Source organism: Pyrus communis, chromosome 16 (genome assembly GCF_041283825.1).
Source record: "Pyrus communis isolate YQ-2024b chromosome 16, ASM4128382v1, whole genome shotgun sequence".
In the NCBI taxonomy this organism is placed as follows: domain Eukaryota; kingdom Viridiplantae; phylum Streptophyta; class Magnoliopsida; order Rosales; family Rosaceae; genus Pyrus; species Pyrus communis.
This window is the reverse complement of record NC_142580.1, coordinates 222,304-241,040: the sequence shown is the minus strand read 5'-3', so window position 1 is coordinate 241,040 and position 18,737 is coordinate 222,304. Positions and strand designations below refer to the sequence as shown.

General features: G+C 37.1%; 2 protein-coding genes, 1 non-coding gene and 1 pseudogene across 4 annotated transcripts; 2 read left to right on the top strand and 2 right to left on the bottom strand.

Moving 5' to 3' along the window:
* The first annotated feature begins 4,989 nt into the window (after positions 1–4,989).
* LOC137732328 (serine carboxypeptidase-like 34) lies at positions 4,990–8,710 on the top strand (annotated as a pseudogene). The gene is made up of 10 exons (XR_015957512.1): positions 4,990–5,281; positions 6,441–6,551; positions 6,694–6,789; positions 6,888–6,980; positions 7,089–7,165; positions 7,299–7,589; positions 7,671–7,807; positions 7,931–8,017; positions 8,150–8,255; positions 8,377–8,710. The product of XR_015957512.1 is annotated as a serine carboxypeptidase-like 34 (transcript).
* Positions 8,711–9,019: 309 nt separating this feature from the next.
* LOC137731081 (porphobilinogen deaminase, chloroplastic) lies at positions 9,020–12,536 on the bottom strand. The gene is made up of 5 exons (XM_068470155.2): positions 11,925–12,536; positions 11,316–11,721; positions 10,433–10,639; positions 9,839–10,016; positions 9,020–9,420 (listed from the first exon to the last, which is right to left on the bottom strand). Exons 1-5 carry the CDS (start codon positions 12,185–12,187, stop codon positions 9,308–9,310), a joined length of 1,167 nt encoding a protein of 388 aa, XP_068326256.2. The 5' UTR covers positions 12,188–12,536; the 3' UTR covers positions 9,020–9,307.
* Positions 12,537–15,916: 3,380 nt separating this feature from the next.
* LOC137731521 (thioredoxin-like protein YLS8) lies at positions 15,917–18,265 on the top strand. Its single transcript, XM_068470644.2, has 2 exons — positions 15,917–16,889; positions 17,777–18,265. Exons 1-2 carry the CDS (start codon positions 16,770–16,772, stop codon positions 18,083–18,085), a joined length of 429 nt encoding a protein of 142 aa, XP_068326745.1. The 5' UTR covers positions 15,917–16,769; the 3' UTR covers positions 18,086–18,265.
* A 335-nt stretch (positions 18,266–18,600) lies between these two features.
* TRNAT-UGU (transfer RNA threonine (anticodon UGU)) lies at positions 18,601–18,672 on the bottom strand. The gene has a single exon. It is a non-coding gene; the product is annotated as a tRNA-Thr (tRNA).
* Positions 18,673–18,737: the final 65 nt, after the last annotated feature.

The following is an 18,737-nucleotide window of genomic DNA, read 5'->3' as shown; positions in this document are numbered from 1 at the left end:
GTTTTGTTGATAACCAGTATCCTAACTATGTTTGTAAACTACAACGTAGTTTATATGGTTTAAAATAGGCGCCTAGGGCCTGGTTTCAACGATTTTCTAAGTTTCTCCTTCAGTTAGGGTTCCAAGAATCCATGTGTGACTACTCCTTGTTTGTTTTTAATCAAAGAGGAGTTTATTTGATTTTGCTTATTTATGTGGATGACATATTGCTCACAGGAAACAACACTACTCAAATGGTATGGTTGATCACGAAGCTTAGCACTTTGTTTTCCATGAAAGACTTGGGTCCCCTTAGTTATTTCTTGGGCGTTGAAGCCACTTACGTTGGTCACAACCTGCATTTGACTCAATCCAAGTATGCTCTGGACTTGCTTGAGCGAACGAAGTTTAAAGATGCCAAGCCAATTTCCACTCCAGTTTCTACAGGCCAAAAATTGAGTGCTTATGTTGGTGAACCCTACAAACATCCTGAGCAATATCGTAGTGTCGTTGGTGCGTTGCAACATTTAACCATCACGAGACCGGATCTCTCATATGATGTTAACCAGGTGTGCCAATTTATGCACTCCCCCAAGGACACTCATTGGATGGCAGTGAAACGTATCCTGCGATATTTAAAGGCCACGTATGATCATGGTCTTGTCTATAAACCTGGAGATATGCAACTGCATGCTTTTTCTGATGCCGACTATGCGGGCAATCCTGATACCCGTCACTCTACAGGAGGTTTTTGTATTTATTTGGGGTCCAATCTGGTGTCTTGGAGCTCAAAGAAACAGAAGACTGTCTCTCGGTCAAGTACAGAAGCTGAATATAGGCAACTAGCCTACACGGCTGCTGAGCTATCTTGGTTCAGGTCATTATTCAAAGACCTTCATCTGCATCTTCTTCTTCCCCACATATGGTGCGATAATGTCTCTTCCATAGCCTTAGCTTCCAATCCAGTATTTCATTCGCGGACAAAACACTTAGAGGTCGATTATCACTATGTCCGTGAGAATGTGGTTCGAAAGCAGCTTCTGATACATTTTATTTGTTCTCAAGATCAACTCGCTGATCTGTTTACAAAGGGCTTGTCCTCCTCGCGTTTCAAGCTTTTGGTGTCCAAGCTTCCAGTTGTTTCTCGGCCTGTCAGCTTGCGGGGGGCTGTTAGACCAAGTCATCCAGCTCATGTTTAAACTCTAAAGTGCCTGCCATCATTACAACTATAGTGGACATGTGATTGCTGACTCATGGACAGCAGGGAGGGCAGTAACTTGGACAGAAGGAATACTGCACTGGCTGCAATATTCCTTGACAGCAGACCTCATGTGCTCTGATGTGTTGCAGCATGGGCAGCAAGCACGCCAGTTTTAGTTTATTGTGTGTGTGTGTGTGTGTGTAAGATGTATATAAAACATCTAACTGTCATTTTGTAATATATATAACAAAGCCTTCCCGTAAGGCCGGGGGTGTATGAGTGAATTATTTATTGAGATCAGAAATTCTATCACTTTCCTGACCATGAGTGACTTTTGGTTCTTGCTTGGTATGGAAATTTTCTCTCTTTTGATATTAAAGATCTGAAAGGCTGAAGGTTATCCAGACTTGCATGGTTGCATTACCTGATGAATATTACTTCTCTTATTTATTGAAATCATGGTGCTCAAAGTTAAGGCTTTGGCTCCGTCAATTTCACCGCATGCTCACACGTGACAAGTCCGACCATACAAAGTGTTCGTTTATGTTTTGGTTGCGATGGTCTTTCCCATTTGTTTTCGTTTGATTTAGATGTGATGGTCTTTCTTTGAGTAAAAACCAAGCAAAACGATGTGAGCAGGTTGTTGAGCTTTTAGAACTGGTACTGTTTGCTTGTTTGGATGCAACACACGCTCGCACGCACAGAGAGACAATGTGGGCGGCTTCATCTGTATGTTTATGTGCATTCAACGATGAGAACAATAACATTGTAATTCCACCCCGAAAGTGTACATAACAAGCATCAATCTATTTGGGGTTCCGGAGACCTCAACAAGGTAAACACTGAACAAGCTTGGCCTAAACATCACTGAGGATTGGACCCCATGGGGCAACCATGGTCCATAGAGAGATAATTGATTTATTTTATCGTAAAATGCCAAAAATGCCAATGAAGGAAGAAAAGGAAAGAACAAACGTGTAAGATAAATAAATAAATAAATAAATAAATAAATAAATAGTTGGATTTATCTGAAATCAGTGTCTAAATTGAACGTCTAACTGTCTATATAAAAGGATTGGATAAAATAAAAGATCAAACCATTCAAAGGAAGAAATTTGTAAGCTTTATGATTTTTATTTGCTTTCCTTGGAATATTCCTAGGTCTACCTACTGCATATCTCTTTCCTTCTCTTTTTGGGTAAATTGTTCCTACTTCATATTATTTTCTTTGGATGAATCAGACGCATTCGATAGGATAGAAAATTGGAAAATAAAGTTAAACGCATTAAAAGTCTAAAATAATATCAAACTTTTGATCACTAATTGGAGATTAGTTGGGTTACTAACAATGATTTAGAAATAACAAAATTGAATGTATGTAATATGGGGTAATGTTAAGGAGATCATTTAGTTAAATTATATTTTGTAAATCACATGACGTGATTGTTAAAGATTGAATTATTATTTAAGTATTGATTAACGTACTTATTTTCTATCGATGGCACATTACATAATTTGTAAATATATTCTAAAATATTAGTTTATCATGGTTGGATGATGGAGTACGGAGAATGAGGGGTTGACTTTCCTACCGATGAGAGGAGGAGGCCATCAAAGTTCCCACATTTCATTTTCCTCCGAGGCGTTCTCTCCAGATCAGCATTTTTGGCTAACCATAAGCTGCCATCTGTCGCATTTTGATACGCTCTGATATGCTCGTTTTGTATTGTGTTTAATTCTCGGATTGATACAAGTGCAATTATGCATGGAGAGCCTTTTACTTTTGGAATTAGGAATCCTACATATTTGTCCAAATATATATTAAAAATTTGAGCTAGCCAATGCAAGTTGCCAATTAACATTGCTACACCTAATCTGATTGTGAGATATATGTTAGTATGCCAATGCCATGCACAAAAGTATTTACTTCGCCGTCATTAAATTGAGGAAATCGGTTCATATAAAATAAAATTATAGTTAAATAAATAGACAAGTGATTGACGATATAGTCAATAGTCTCTAAACAAAACTCTTCACATACACCTCTAACATCAATAAATATAGAAATATAAAAACAAGTTTTCACAACTCACTTGGCCTCTATAAAATCATTTGACCTCTATTGTTTTTTTCTCGTTATTTTTTCTTTTGTGAATAAAGATAAATTTTAGTTCACCTTGAGCTCTTGGCCATTTGGATATTGCTACATTAATAGCTGTCGACTACGTAGGTCTCAAGTATATATGTACAGATAAATGTATTCATGAAACAAAACAATATACAGATAATATGTGATCTCAAGATCAGAAAATGAGGTTACAATTCAAAGCATTTGACTGAGGCAAACTGCAAATCTCTCCATCGTGATATACTAATATTGCACAGATCACATCAAGGACAGCAATATGGTGTCAAATTTGATCCTTGTATTTAGGAATAGCTTTTAGATTTTGTGCATGTAAAATAAAGGACATCTTCAACTTGAAGGTGTATCCACGTGACGTTAATTCCTTTGAAATATTTGTGCGTTTAATATAAATGACAGGTCATATCACTTAGTATTACGGTCTAATGATATTTCTCTTAATTAGTGAGAGATTTTAAATTCAATTCTTGCCAAATGTGATTTTGAACTACATTATTGCTAGCCGATTGTGAGGCTAAGTCCACTCTCTCACCTCTTTAGTGTAATCGTTTGTTCAAAAAAAAAAAAATATATATATATATATATATATATATATATGACAAGTCTCAAAGAGTCCCTTTGGTTTAAGTCTACACAAGCAAGCAAACAAAAAAAAAAAAATCAAATACGCAATGACAATTTATACCATATATTATTAGTATATTAATGCATTGGCATACTCCCTCAAAGTTACGATACAATTGACATATATAATAATATCATAACTTGTTCCAGCCGAGAAAAAAATTTCAGTGCTAATAAATGATCATGAGAGATTATTTATAAAATGGCTCCATTGAGTCATGTATCGCTTATAGAATCAATTTCCTATAAATATGAAAATTTTGGTTTGATAATTTTTAATGTACGAAAGCTTCACTTGTAAAATAAATCATTTATTTAGACATTAGGTGAATCAAATAATTTATCATATTTTTCATAATTAATCAACTTCTAGATTGACTCATGCGATAGAGCCGAGATACTTTAATTTCTTATATCTTCGAAAACATATTTCATACATAGTGTATAATCATGGTAATTATAATTATTGAATATTAGAATTTATATGATTAATACTACTTACTCACAAAACTCTGCAAAGTAACTGTTGTATTATGACATGGTTATCCGGTGTTGTACTGCAACATAAGCCACTATAATAATAATGATTCTGTACACATTGCTTCTAATTCTAGCCCTTGATTTGTTCAATATCCAATGGTTAAATTACAATTTACATATAGTACTTCCAAAACACCTAGAGGTGAAGAAAAATGATGTGTAAAAATCATTTGCCTAAAAATAATAATGCCAAATGAAATCATATTTTTGCTTTTGTAATTTCAATAGCAACAATAGGAAAGACTAGCATTCTTATCTGTCTTTGGACCACCCGGACTTACTATATAAACCACACGCCTAGACGATCTGGGTTTCATTCTATATGAATGAATGATCTGTACGTCTTGCCTTACCATTTTGGATTTTGGACTATTCCGACTCTTAGGATTACTACTAGTCTACTACCTACAATTGTGCTGTTGACGTGCCTCATAAAAAGGATATTTCTGCAGATATTAGAGAGATAGATAGAGAGAAGCAAGTCTAAGTTCCAACTTAAATGGCTTTTTCTTCTTCATTTCGTTTGAATATTCTTCTTCTTTATTTGCTTGCCTTTAGCATATGTTGTGCTACTCAGACCCAAGGCGCTAGACTGCATCATCATCATGATCCTCTGAGACAGCAAAAGGCAGACCAGGTGATTGAACTCCCCGGTCAGCCTCCAGTGAGCTTCAAGCATTACGCGGGATATGTTACCGTCAACCACACTCACGGAAGAGCACTCTTCTATTGGTTCTTTGAAGCCACCAACAACCCTCAAGATAAACCCCTCCTCCTTTGGCTTAACGGAGGTACGTCGGTCACTGCCACTCATGACTTCATTTCCACACCACTCTTTCTTACTAGTTAACACACAATTCCTCGTTAAACAACTGTCGTAATTATTCTTCAAATGTTCACTCACAAATTTCTCTTTTTTGGTAGAAAATTTTCACTCAAAAATATTTTCGCATACATATATATTTCTCATGATCACCTAGGTTATTAATTTTAAAGTCCAACTTTATTCGTTTCTTGCCATTTATCACTAAAAATATATATGGTCATGCTAGCTAAAGAGAATATGACATTTTCATCCTTTTCTTGTGCATTTGATTGTCATCGATTCTCTCCCTGTCATCATTTTTATTTTCTTATTTTCCATATTTAAATATACTAGTGAGCTTAATTATGTTTTTGTTTCTATGGATGGGTTCAATTAGAAGGAGACTTTCAAATTAAAAAATTCTTCTAAATCTCATCTGAACGTGATTAAACACATAAAATATAAAAGAGGCGGAGTTCTTAGGATGGATATATCATATATTACAAAATCAGGATACCATGCATGCACATGAAAAGAATAATATATGTACAGGCATGCGTGTAACTTCCGTATCCTCATCGGACTATCGGAGGAGCTGTCAAACCCTACAATGATGGATTACATATATTCCTAATTCCTTGAATAATATATATTTTCAAGTTTCAACCCCAAGTGTGATTTTTGAATTTGGTTATGGAGCTGTCTGTATGTGTATTACTAAATACTGGTATTCTATCTGTCTTCTTTTACCTAATTGATAGTATTTGCAATTGCATCACAGATTTATTCATAGAGACTTAGAGAGGGAATTTTTCTTCTTATATTCTGTCAAGTGTATGTCTTTATACGCAAGGAGTAGGGTTGGACCATATACCATATATCCCAGCCTAAAGCAATTGCCCATTTGGCTATGTTTAGCCTTCTAGCTATGTCATATATGCACTTTGCTTTCGTCGTTTGATATATTAATGAAAAATGAATGAACGCCCTAAAAATTCTAGTATGGACCGGGTAAATGAACGGCTGGATGTAGCTTTCTTCGCATACTATACGCTCCGGTCTATACACAACAACACTAAACTGTCTATCTAGTCTTCAGCAATTAGATTAATTGATAAAAAAAAAAAATTATGACGCGGATGCAGGGCCAGGATGTTCATCAATTGGATACGGTGCCACAGAGGAGTTAGGCCCTTTCTTCCCTCAAAATAGCACCGAACCCAAGCTCAAGTTCAACCCTTACACCTGGAACAATGGTAATTTAATTGCTCCCAACTTAACTGCAACTTTCGAATGAAAGACAATATTGCATTTAGATTTAGTAAAATTACAATCTATTGTTTTTGGAGTCTGAATGATTAACCATGCACGCGTATTGTTGTTCGTAATTCATTTCAGCTGCCAATCTGTTGTTTTTGGAGTCTCCCGTGGGAGTCGGATTTTCTTACACCAATACTAGTCAAGATATCGAGGAACTTGACGATAAAATTACAGGTATCTGATAGATTAATGCGTCTGTCTATCAATTTTTCATTTTCTTATGAATCTGCAAGTTATGACTCATCCATTTTCTTTCTTAAAATGCCTGCCAGCTGAGGATTCATACAATTTTCTTATCAACTGGTTTAAACGGTTTCCACAGTACAAGTCCCATGACTTCTACATTTCTGGAGAGAGCTATGCAGGTACATATACATACATATACAATAATAATATAATATATGTATATGTCATCATGCATCTTTGATTAACTATATATCTTAGTCTTCTGTATGTGCATGTCCTTTTTACAGGGCATTATGCTCCACAGCTTTCTGAGCTCGTTTTTGACAGATCCAAGGAGAATCATATCAACCTCAAGGGATTCATGGTAGTTTTTATCTACTCAAGGGATTCATGGTAGTTTTTATCTGGCTACTTTTTGCTCATCATATAAATATTTTGTTTAATCGATTTTCTGTGTCCCAATAACAAACTAACTATGCGTATATATGATGATGCAGATTGGTAACGCAGCAATAGATGATGAATCAGATCAGAAGGGATTGATTAATTACGCTTGGGATCACGCGGTGATCTCTGATCGCTTGTACCATGATATTCAGAAGGAATGCGACTTCGGCCAAAACATATCAGAACAGTGTAACACGCTGCTGGAAGAGTACTATAATGTGTACAATATCATAGACATGTACAGCTTGTACACCCCTATGTGCCTTAGTAACACCAGCAGCAGCAGCAGCAGCGGGCAATCCCATACGATCCAAGGCGCTTCCACTCTGTTTTCCAGAGCTGTAAGTAGTTCCCCACTAATTATAACGACTCATCATGTTATTAGAGCAAACAAAGTTGATTAAAATATTTGTGGTGTGCAGGATGTACGGCACAAGAGACCTGCAGGATATGACCCTTGTACATCAGATTACAGTTATGTGTATTTGAACAGGCCTGACGTTCAAAAGGCACTTCATGCCAATGTCACCAAAATCTCCAATCCATGGTCTCACTGCAAGTACCACCTCTAACCTATTAACTCACCAAATAAATTAACTAATGATGCAAGAACTAAGTAGTCATATGTGTTTATATATATGAATGTGATTACTCATCAGGACAATGTATCGTCCAAATACAGCAATAACATCTTCTGGAATGCACCATCATCAATGCTTCCTGTAATTGGAAAGCTTGTAGCTGGGGGTCTTCGGGTTTGGATTTACAGGTACTTAAATAAATGATTCATCATTCATGAAATAATGGATAGCTAATTACCAAATCTTTTCAGTGGTTGAAGTTGTGCGATCATGACTATCTCATTAACTGTATAGAACTGTTTTCTGACATGATATTGCAGCGGGGATACTGATGGGAGAGTTCTGGTAACATCAACTAGGTACGCGTTGAGAAAGCTCAGGTTGAAGATAAATGAAGATTGGACTCCTTGGTACAACAAGAAGCAGGTGCTCCCTCACCAGTCACTCCTCCTTAGTATCCTCTTAGAATTTATGATGTTATGTTGGGGTGGTTTGGTAGATCATCCTGTTTTTAATCAATTAATTAACTGTAATTTTGATATGATAGGTTGGCGGGTGGAGAGTTGTGTACGACGGGCTTATGTTTGTGACAATTAGAGCGGCAGGCCATGAAGTTCCGGTGTTTGCACCAAGGCAGTCGCTCCTCCTAGTTGAACATACTTGGCTAATCGGAAACTCCTTTCCAAACCTTTCTAGCATTCCCCGTCTTCTTCTTCTTCTCGATGTCAATAAGTAAATCAATTTTACGATTCTTTGGAATTTGTAAAGCTTCGTTAGTCTCTGGCATCAATTGTACAAGTCAGATTTCCAAGTCTTAATTGGTGGAATCTTTGCAACTTCGAAGCAGTTGCGCAAAAAGATTAAAAAAAAAAAAAAAAAAAAAAAAACAGAGAAATTGTTTTTGGTGAACTTACACGGGTTTTGATTTCTGCAATCCCTGTGCACATATTTTTAGTGGATAACAAAAGAGAAAATAGCAAGCCTGATCCTGCCTCCTTGGAAGTCAATCATAGAGGAAAACTAACCGCGCGGATGTACGATCAGGCGTCGCTATTTTTTCTACAGTTAATTTTCGTTTAATTGCATCCCTGATCAGGCAGCCATCATAAACGAAAACCAACTGTAGATCATAATAAACTACCATCCATTTCCAACCATTACAGAGAGAGAGAGAGAGAGAGAGAGAGAGAGAGTCGCAAAACCTTGGCTACTAAATGAACTGAGATGACAACAATCAAAGCCTATAGTGTGACTGAATTGTCTTCTAAATGCTAATATACAATCAATGAATCGACTATCCTTAAAAATGTAACAGACGCTCTTTCTAGCAACAAAAACAGAACAAATACTAATGTAACAAGTTACAACAGACAGCTCAAAGGCTGATAAATAAACTCATTGGTTGCAACGACCAAAATTTGCACGAGGAAGGGAGGCTGCATTAACTTCCGCAGCTTTCCCTATTAGTAAGGCTCACATTAAATACCGAAAAAACCTGGACCTGCACGTGACAGAAGTTCCTGGCCTGCATCCTTACCCATGTCGATCATATCTTGAGAAGCATATGGGCCTTTCCTAGAAGTTTCAAGTACTGAAAATAGACACACGGAAAACATAATTAGGGGCAAAGGTTAATTTCTTTTCTTTCCTTTTTAAGTTACAGTGGAGAACTAGGAAATAAAACTGAATGAATGTTCCTTAAGCTATGTTTGGATGTGGCTTTCCGAGTCCCAAGAGATTGATGCTAAGTTATGAAGTAATGGATCATAAATTGTTATATAGAATCCTCCATGAGGATTACAAAGGCATGTGAGAGGGAGTTGTAGATGACACCTCCCAATTAGATATTAGCAAATCCCTCTCACATATCTATGTAATGCTCATAGAGGGTTTTTATTATCCCCTCTATGTTGCATTTTGCGGTCCATTCCTTAATTACTTAGCATCAATCCCTTGGAACTTGGACAACCTCATCCAAACATAGCCTTAGAGTATGAGCATGAGCATACCACGGGTTCCATCAGGGGAAGCCACCAACCCTTTGAATATGCAATTACCATCCTCATCTTTGCTAGCATATCCAGCAATAGGAGTTCGACAAGACCCATCCAGGGTCAGAAGGAACGACCTCTCGCATGCAACTGCTAGTCTTGTTTCCTCATGATTCAATGAAGCTATGTAATTAGCCTGCAAGGAAAAGACCAACCAAAAATTAAATAACATTTTGGAGAGGCAAAAGCAGAGCTTAGCAGTTAGCGGGCAACAACTTCTATATAAATATTACACAAGGTTTTTGTACTAACCCAGAAATAATGTGTGTGTGTGTCAATCACCTTAGGAAAGTTCAGAAGTATTCGCATTCACAAGTCCAGATGGATCTAAAGATTCAATTTTTTGCATAAATTTTACTGATGCATGATTTTGTAGCCACTAGCTCAAGCTAAAATAGCTTAGAATTGCTTCCCTTTAGCTATTGTAGAACACTCCTGCCAAATACCCAAGTGTGTGTTCATGGGGCCAATTCAATGATATCAACTAGTGCAAAAGTATAATATCATTCAATATGTTATCTTGCGACTGGAAATGTAAAGATTTAAACACACCATTTTATCGTCATTGGTTCGGCAGGCAATTCCAATCGCCCCTTGGGCAACTGCTGGAAGCATTTCATCTAGTGAAAGAATTGAAGTCACATTTTCTGTCATATCTAAGCGTTTGAGTCCAGCTAATGCTAATAAGGTTGCTTCGACCACCTTTTCATTAAGCTTTTTCAACCGTGTCTGGACGTTACCCCGAAAATTCTCCTGCACCTGCAAGATGAAATTAACCACAACGTGAAACAAGCAACAGAACAATGTCAGAAATCTAAGAAATGGCACGCAATAGTGGCAGGGAGAGAGTTACAAACACACAGGGATAGAGAGTTATAAAAAGGAAACAAGAAAAGAGTCATGATTCGATCATATTCAGGAAGGGCAGGCGCATCGCCCTATGAATTATTCCTGACAAGCCACAATCAAAAGGCATGCATGTCATGGATATGAACATTTAGTGCCAACTTCAAATCCAGCCTAAACATTTTCTCATAAAGACAATTGGCTAGGAAGGAACTAAAGTCACGATCATTTAGCTTTTTCATTCAGATAAACGAACATATACAACTGATCTTCAACCCAACCCTACTCCACACCAACACATACACAACCCATTCTAGAACAAGATTTTTTCACCGGGATACCATTAGAATGAAGTAAATGGACCAACGGATATCCGTTCAATGGCCCAGGCAAAATACAAACCCCATGACTTTCGAAATCTAACACATAGCTAGAAACAGTTGAGTCCCTCCAGACTCCATTAAATGATCCCAAAAGACAATGCAAACTTTAAATTAAGCTATATCAAATGAACTAGCATACAATCTCCAACATATCGAACAAGCAAAAGTCAGATATACACGTGACACCAAAGAATATGGTAGCTTACATTGAGTGTTGGAAACCTATGGAGTATCTGTGACTTTCTTCTAAGTGAAGCAGTACCAACAGTGCTTCCAGCTGGCAGACCTGCAAGAGAAGATGCAGTTAAGGATATAAATGCATCTCGGACATCCTCTCGTGGAAGATTGCAAGGCAGAACTGTCTGCTCGGGTAAGTAGGTAGGCACGTCTTTCATTGAGTGGACAGCAATGTCAATATCACCATTGATGAGTGCCTCATCTATTTCCTTGGTGAACAAACCCTTCCCGCCAATGTCTGCAAGGGGCTGACTCAGTATTTTATCACCGGTAGTTTTTATGATTACAATCTGAATTGCGCCCTCTTCGGCTAGCTCGGGGTGCGATGCCATGAGTTTCTCTCTTGTCTCGTAAGCCTGAGCAAGTGCTAATGGGCTATCCTATATCCAGAAAGAGTATCAATAACTCACGAAAAAAAGACATAAAATACAAGATTTTGAAAAGAAACCCATCATTATAATTCATCTAGGAATTCATAGATAATAGGGATAATTGGAGTAATGAGCTAAAATCAGATTACATTTTCAAATAGGAGGAAACCAAAAGTTTAAAAAGGGGGGAAAACATGAAAAGAGTACCTTCCTCGGGTGCCAATTTTGATTAGGGCAACTTTGGACTTCTGGATCTGCTGCTCAACAGCGACGGAGGCCCTTGGGATCCCAATTAGACTGTGTTTTCTGATGGAGTTGGGAAAAGCTCGAGTCTTGAGGGAGGGCATGGAGGAGCGGAGGACTGAGACGGAGCCAACTCCTGCTGCGAAGTTGATTGAAGAGCATGAAGGAAGCGCCTGCTTGGTCAAAAGAGACGAGGAGCAGGAAGAAGAAGAACAAAGGACCTCCATTGCACTTGCAGAGAGAGATAGAGAGGGAGGGAGAGGAAGAAGTAGGAGATGGCGATTGGGAGTGTGGGAGTTTGAAGGGATTGTCTGAGGATGGAAGTTGGATAGGATAATTTGGGATTGCAGTACAGGTATGGAAGGGTGCCTCCTCCAATACGCTTCTTCGTATCGTCCGGTTCCTTATCAACTTCACATGTTTGATCTCAGCTAAATCCAACTACTGCCTTGCCACGTTGGCTTTATTTTGTCACTTTTTGTGGAACGGATCCTCTCCGGATTCGAACCATCCGGATCCTACGGACCTCCCTACCATCACTCACCTCCCCCTCATCCTCCCACTCGAATTCCCACTACAAATTTCCTCGACCTTCAACCCTTTGCATTTTCTTCTTCTTCTTCTTCTTCTTTCTTTCTCAATTATTCGATCATCGTCGAAGAAGAAGGCAACAATGTTGAGGAGAAAGAGAAAAGATGAGAAAGTTGAAGAGGAAGAGTGATCTTAAAAATCTAGATAGTTTGGATTTATAAATGATCGTATTCTACTTTAGGAATTGAAACCCTCTCCGGTCTGCTTTTACACAAACCAAATTTGAATCCTTTCATCTAACTTTATGCATAATTGTGGCCATGCTACCTTAGTTATGAGAATATAGCTTCGCTAACGTTGGCCTAAGTCTTAAACCTTCATGCTGGTTCTCTATACTTAAAAATGCTTCTTTTTTTTTCCTATAATACATGTTATTTGGAATATGCAACTTCTTTTTTCTAATTATGTGGGAAGTCCAAATAATATTACTGAGATCTTTTTCAATGAGACTTTATACTCGGATTACTTCAACATGTTTTGGACTTCATTTATTGGGCTTGAATTTACTTTCTTAATTTGAATTTTCTTAAAAATACTAACTTCATATTAAAATGTAAACAAAAAAATGACTGAGTCTTTCAAAAGAAGTGTTTACTCAAAGTGAAAAGGGTTTATCAAATTGTTTGGGCCCAAAATAATATTTTTGGCTAAGCTTAGAATTGTTCTCGACCCAGTAACATTCATCTAGAATCTTGTGATGGGCTATCCAGTCAAAGTCGGCTAAATCATGTTGCGAGGATAATTAGTTTAGATAAGGGTGAGGTAGTCGAACTCTAGTGCAACAAGGAATCTTAAAGCTAAAGACGCTTAGAATTAGGGGATGAATCTGGTTCGTTAAGGAGTTTGGTTCCAAGTCCTATATGGGTTACAATTGGTTGAAACCTAATTAGATTGGGTTAAGGAGCTCTAATTCGAGTACATTTCTAGTTCGGTCATAAGGGGGTTTGTTGCTATAAATAGAGAAGGAAGTGCATCATTCAAGGCCCCCTTCAAATCAACACATAGATTGCTCTACGCAAAGCTTCTCAACAACCTTGAGAATTTTTCCTTTCCTCATTTCTTTCCGCCAACACATCTTCAGTTTGGATAGAAAGAATTGTGAAGGCAACCGGCGACATCTTCAGTTTGGGTAGACAACACTAGAGCCGTAGAATCAGCCGATCGAGAAGCATCTTCAATTTGGATAGACAACACTGCTTCGAGATCGATTGGTTATTTATCCAAGTCTCAATCAACAAGGATTTAAGAGTCCTTGTTGGTAGATGTCATCTCATTAGCCTTCTAGGTGAAGTGAGGTATTACCAGGTTACTAGGCTCAACACATTGAAAGTCAAGTTTTAGTTTATGATTGGATATTCACAAGTACATTTTAGAGTTCGGCATTCCGACGGTCGAATCACATTTATGATCAAGACATTTATCTCTTTCGAGTATTTGTGTCCATATAGCTTGGTATTAGTTCGGTTTACTTATACTCTTATGAATACAATTACTGAGATCGAACCTGGCGCTGGCGTTTTGTGAACTTTGAAGAGACTAGCAGCCTTGTTTTTAGGTTCTAAAACCTGAAGACCGAGATGTGTTCCTTCTTCGACCGCAGTTGCAAGATCGAGAAGTCAGTAGCGCCCAATGCCACATCGACATATTTTACTCCCTGGCAGAACTCGGCTGACGAGTTAGCACGCCCCACACACAACCTAATAACATAGTTAGCTTAATAGTTACTCGTCCTGCGCGCCACGTAGGCTTGGTAGTTTTTAGGATCAACACAAATTGAATATAGTGCAAGCATAATTTTAATCAGATTGACTCGAGCAAATGTACTCTCTTATTTTGAAGGATGGGTCGGGCCATGGCGGAGAAGTAGTTCTGCACGTCGATGACCAGAAGGGCCGCCGCTTTTGGGTTTGGGTTTCGTTTCCTGATCTCGTATTTTGTGTATGAGGAGGAGAAGGAGGAGGCGGAGGCCATAGCCAAACGATTCAGAACCGAGATTGACCGATTGAGCAGTTCAGGATGAGGATTGGGGAGAGTGTGTCGGGTGATTCATTATCAATTATCTCTAGACGAAGAGAATATATATTAGGGAACTTTTATCGAAAAGTTCTTGTTACTAATCATTTTAACGAAATATCATATTTTTATACTAAAAATTAATCATGTTATTATTTATTTTACTTTTTATTTTATTTTTATTGTTAAAACTTAAAGTTTTCAAACATTTTTCATTAATTTTCCTTATATATTAAGGGAGAAGGAAAAATCGGTGATTAATAAGTTCATTATCTTTTAAAAGGATAATGTTACATTATGTTTGGATTAGAGAAATAAACTTGAAATTCGGATAAAAATTAGAATTTATAAATTGACATGCACCAATTCTCTTGTTTGGATTTATAAACATATAAATTTAGAATTTCCGCTTAGAAAAAAAAACATGGAATTTGGGTCCTCCAATTCTCAAGTTTAAATTTCATGTAAATAAGTGTCATTTTCCAAATTATATGATTGTGAGTTTAAAAATAACAAATTATGTATTCAATTCTATTGTTCTTTTAAGTTAATTAAACAAGAAAATTCACAAATTTTAAAAAATAAAATCCCTTCACTTCAATTTTGGTCATTTTAAAATTCCTTAACAATCTTAAATTTCTTCGTCCAAATACAGTGTTAGGAAGATCAAATGATATGAAAATTGATAGTTGAATTATTTTGATTAATGTGTTTTTTTTTAGACACACGTTACCTGATTTATAAATTTAGTCTACAAATTTAGCATACATAGCATTACTCTTTTTAAAATATTCTTATAAAAAACAATAACGACTAAGAGTTTGCTACCAGTTTGTAAGAAATTAAAGGCTATGTTTGAAAGAGTTTACTTCTATTTTTTATTATTGTATATTTATGTGACAATTTTGACATTACCTTTAAAAGGCTCTTAGGCATCATAAGAATTGTCATCTTGACTTGATTTAGTTACGGTGTTTCATAATTTAGGAATACGTTTGAGAATTGCCGCATGCGAGATGACCATCCTCAAACATTTGATAGTTATTTCATTTTTAATTTTTAATTTTTGATTTTGATTTTACACTTTTCTAAAACTGAAAATTTGGATAATAATTACTTCTAATTAAAAAAAAAAATTAATTAAAATTAAAAACAAACTTGTTATCAAACGGCTCATAATTATTTTGTGGTTGAATGTGACTAGTAGTCTCAGGCACATTCCAAGTTACAACAATTTTTTATTACTTGTTTTATAATTATTAAAAGAAAAATGGAGAAAGGTCAAGATTGTTCTGGAGGGTTCCTGAATCCTAACTCGTCAATACCATTGATGACGCCATGTCATTTCCCGCGAATTATTATGCATTAGGAAATTTAGACATGAGGCTGAGAGTGATCAGGATACACAAGTTATTAGAAATCACAGTTTGAAATACAGAAGAAATTAATTAGATCCATCATCAATAATAATGTCCTACTTGCTACCGCACCTGCACTCGGGGTGGTCCGTCGACCAGGCCATTCTTGCCGAGGAAGAGCGCGTCGTCATCATCCGATTCGGCCATGACTGGGATGACACTTGCATGCAGGTAATTTTTCCATTTAATTAATTAATTAATTGATTAATTGACTTTCTTTCTCCCTTTTTCTCTCTCTATTAATCAATACAATTGCTTTGTTCATATTTCATAGCCTTGATTTCTCTGTTTTATACAAATCATGCCCTGGGTGGAGAAGATTCGAATTTAAAATCTAGATAATAAGGTTAAATGCTTTTAATCAATCGAGACACAAGCTGTGGCGAGGATTGAATTCTTGTTTGTTTCGATATTGATTCACATCAATATTATTTTATCCCGGTTGCTGTTTTCTTTTTCTTTTTTTTGATTTTGAAAAAATAAAATTGGACGAGAAGCAAACAGTTGCAGAACCAAATCCAAGATGCTGGGAAACCGGGTTCCATTTCGGGCCAATACGGGTGCAGTCAGTTGGCTTTCTCAAGTTTTAATCATGACCGTTCGTTTCATCCAACGGTCAAAAATATTACTCGTAAAATTCCACCGACTACACGTTGTATATTTTTTAGCGGGGGCGCATATTATCCATTTTTCTTTCATATAAATTTGCTGATTAATTTTTAGACCTTTCTGAGCGCGAGAGAAAAAGCTTGGGAGAGAGTGAAGGGAAGAAGGTCGACGAAAAACGATGTCGTATCTGCTGCCGCACCTCCACTCAGGATGGGCCGTCGATCAGGCCATCCTCGCCGAGGAGGAGCGTCTTGTCCTCATCCGATTCGGCCACGATTGGGATGAGACCTGTATGCAGGTTCGAATTCCTTTTTCGCAACTTTTGTTAATCCTAAATCCTCAGTTCTTTAATTTCTTTTTTCCTTCATGTTTCATAATTTTGATTAAAAAAGTTGATTCGATTACGTGCTAAAATCCTAATGTTTAAGAGAGAGACGACATCAGGAATTTCTGTTTAGCAACTGAGTAGGTGTGGCTGTGGCTGACTTTTTCTAGGGTTTTATTTCATTTATGCATATAGTAAGTTTCCTTAAAAGTTTTGGTGTATGTAAATCTGTCATATTTTGTAGTTCACATTTTTACTACACACACCTTGATCGAATGAATTGAAGAAGGTCAACGGCCAAAATGAAGTTGCTTTAGACTAATGTAGGATAATATTACTAAGAAGCAGTTCTGAAATTTCACTAATCTCATATTTTGATATTCCAAACTGACTCTCAAGCAAGCCAAATTATCAACTAGTTTCATAGTGAATTGTGATTGTCACTCCAAGAATCTAATTGTGCTAATTTTCTTTCTAAATATGGAAACTTTGGAGTGCACAATTAGAATTTTGGAGTGCCAATAATAGATCCCATTTTGTAGATTTTTGATCTTGTAAACCGTTTCCTGTGTTCTATGGAATTCGCTCGGCTTTACAGGGCCTGTTCCGTGTTCACTGTGGTGATTAGCTTTTGTACATACGGATCATTTCTTTGTTGTATGTAAACCTTACAAGTTAGATGGCTGCGTGCATGAAAAGTAATACAAAAGATAATGAACTTTTCACCATGTATATGAACTATGAAGCCTCTTAGCCCTATTTCATTTTATCAATGCTTTCTGTAGATTGAATATATTTATTAATCGCGATTTGAATGCTGCTGATTAACTTGTGGTCTGTTATTGTGTTCGATTTGCTAGATGGATGAGGTGCTGGCTTCTGTTGCTGAGACAATAAAAAACTTTGCTGTGATTTACCTCGTGGACATCACGGAGGTTCCTGATTTCAACACAATGTATGAACTCTACGATCCATCTACGGTCATGTTCTTTTTCAGAAACAAGCACATTATGATTGATCTTGGCACGGGGAACAACAACAAGATCAACTGGGCTCTCAAGGACAAGCAAGAGTTCATTGACATTGTTGAGACAGTGTACCGCGGGGCAAGGAAGGGACGCGGTCTGGTCATTGCTCCCAAGGATTACTCCACCAAGTACCGCTACTAAGCCCTGCAGACATTGTAATTCATTTCGGGGGAATATCTTGTAATTTGGAATTGGATGGAGTTGCATTGAACTCTAGTAGTTGACTTGTAGACACAAAACAAGTTTTGTGTATGTAGATTGCAGAATGCATAGCAATTTGTTTCTTATGCAGCAGCATAAATGGGTGGAATTGCTTAATAACGTCTCGTGCTTGTGATTGCTTCTTATGGTTTGATTAAGCTTTGCTAACGAACAAATTTTATTCACTTTTTATGCCATGGCATCAAAGAAAGAAGAAAAAGATAAGAAAAAACATATCTAAAGCTTATCCTTCCTGTTGATTAAATGATGATTACACTTACTAGCATTTGGATATTCGTATACGACACCTGTGATGTTGGGTTCGTCTCCCTGAGAGAAGGGGTGGCGGCCAAGTCAATGGGTGTGTTATTATGGCGAAGGGAGATGGTCGCGATTGAGACATGGATGTGAGAAATTTAAAAAAGGCGAGCTTGAAAAAATGAGAAAAAGCAAGCTGCCCCCATGCAGGATCGAACTACAGACCTTCAGTTTACAAGACTGACGCTCTACCACTGAGCTATAGGGGCCACTTGACATCAATGTTATGAAATTTTGGTATTTATTTTATTAAAGAAGCGTGGTCTATAGTATA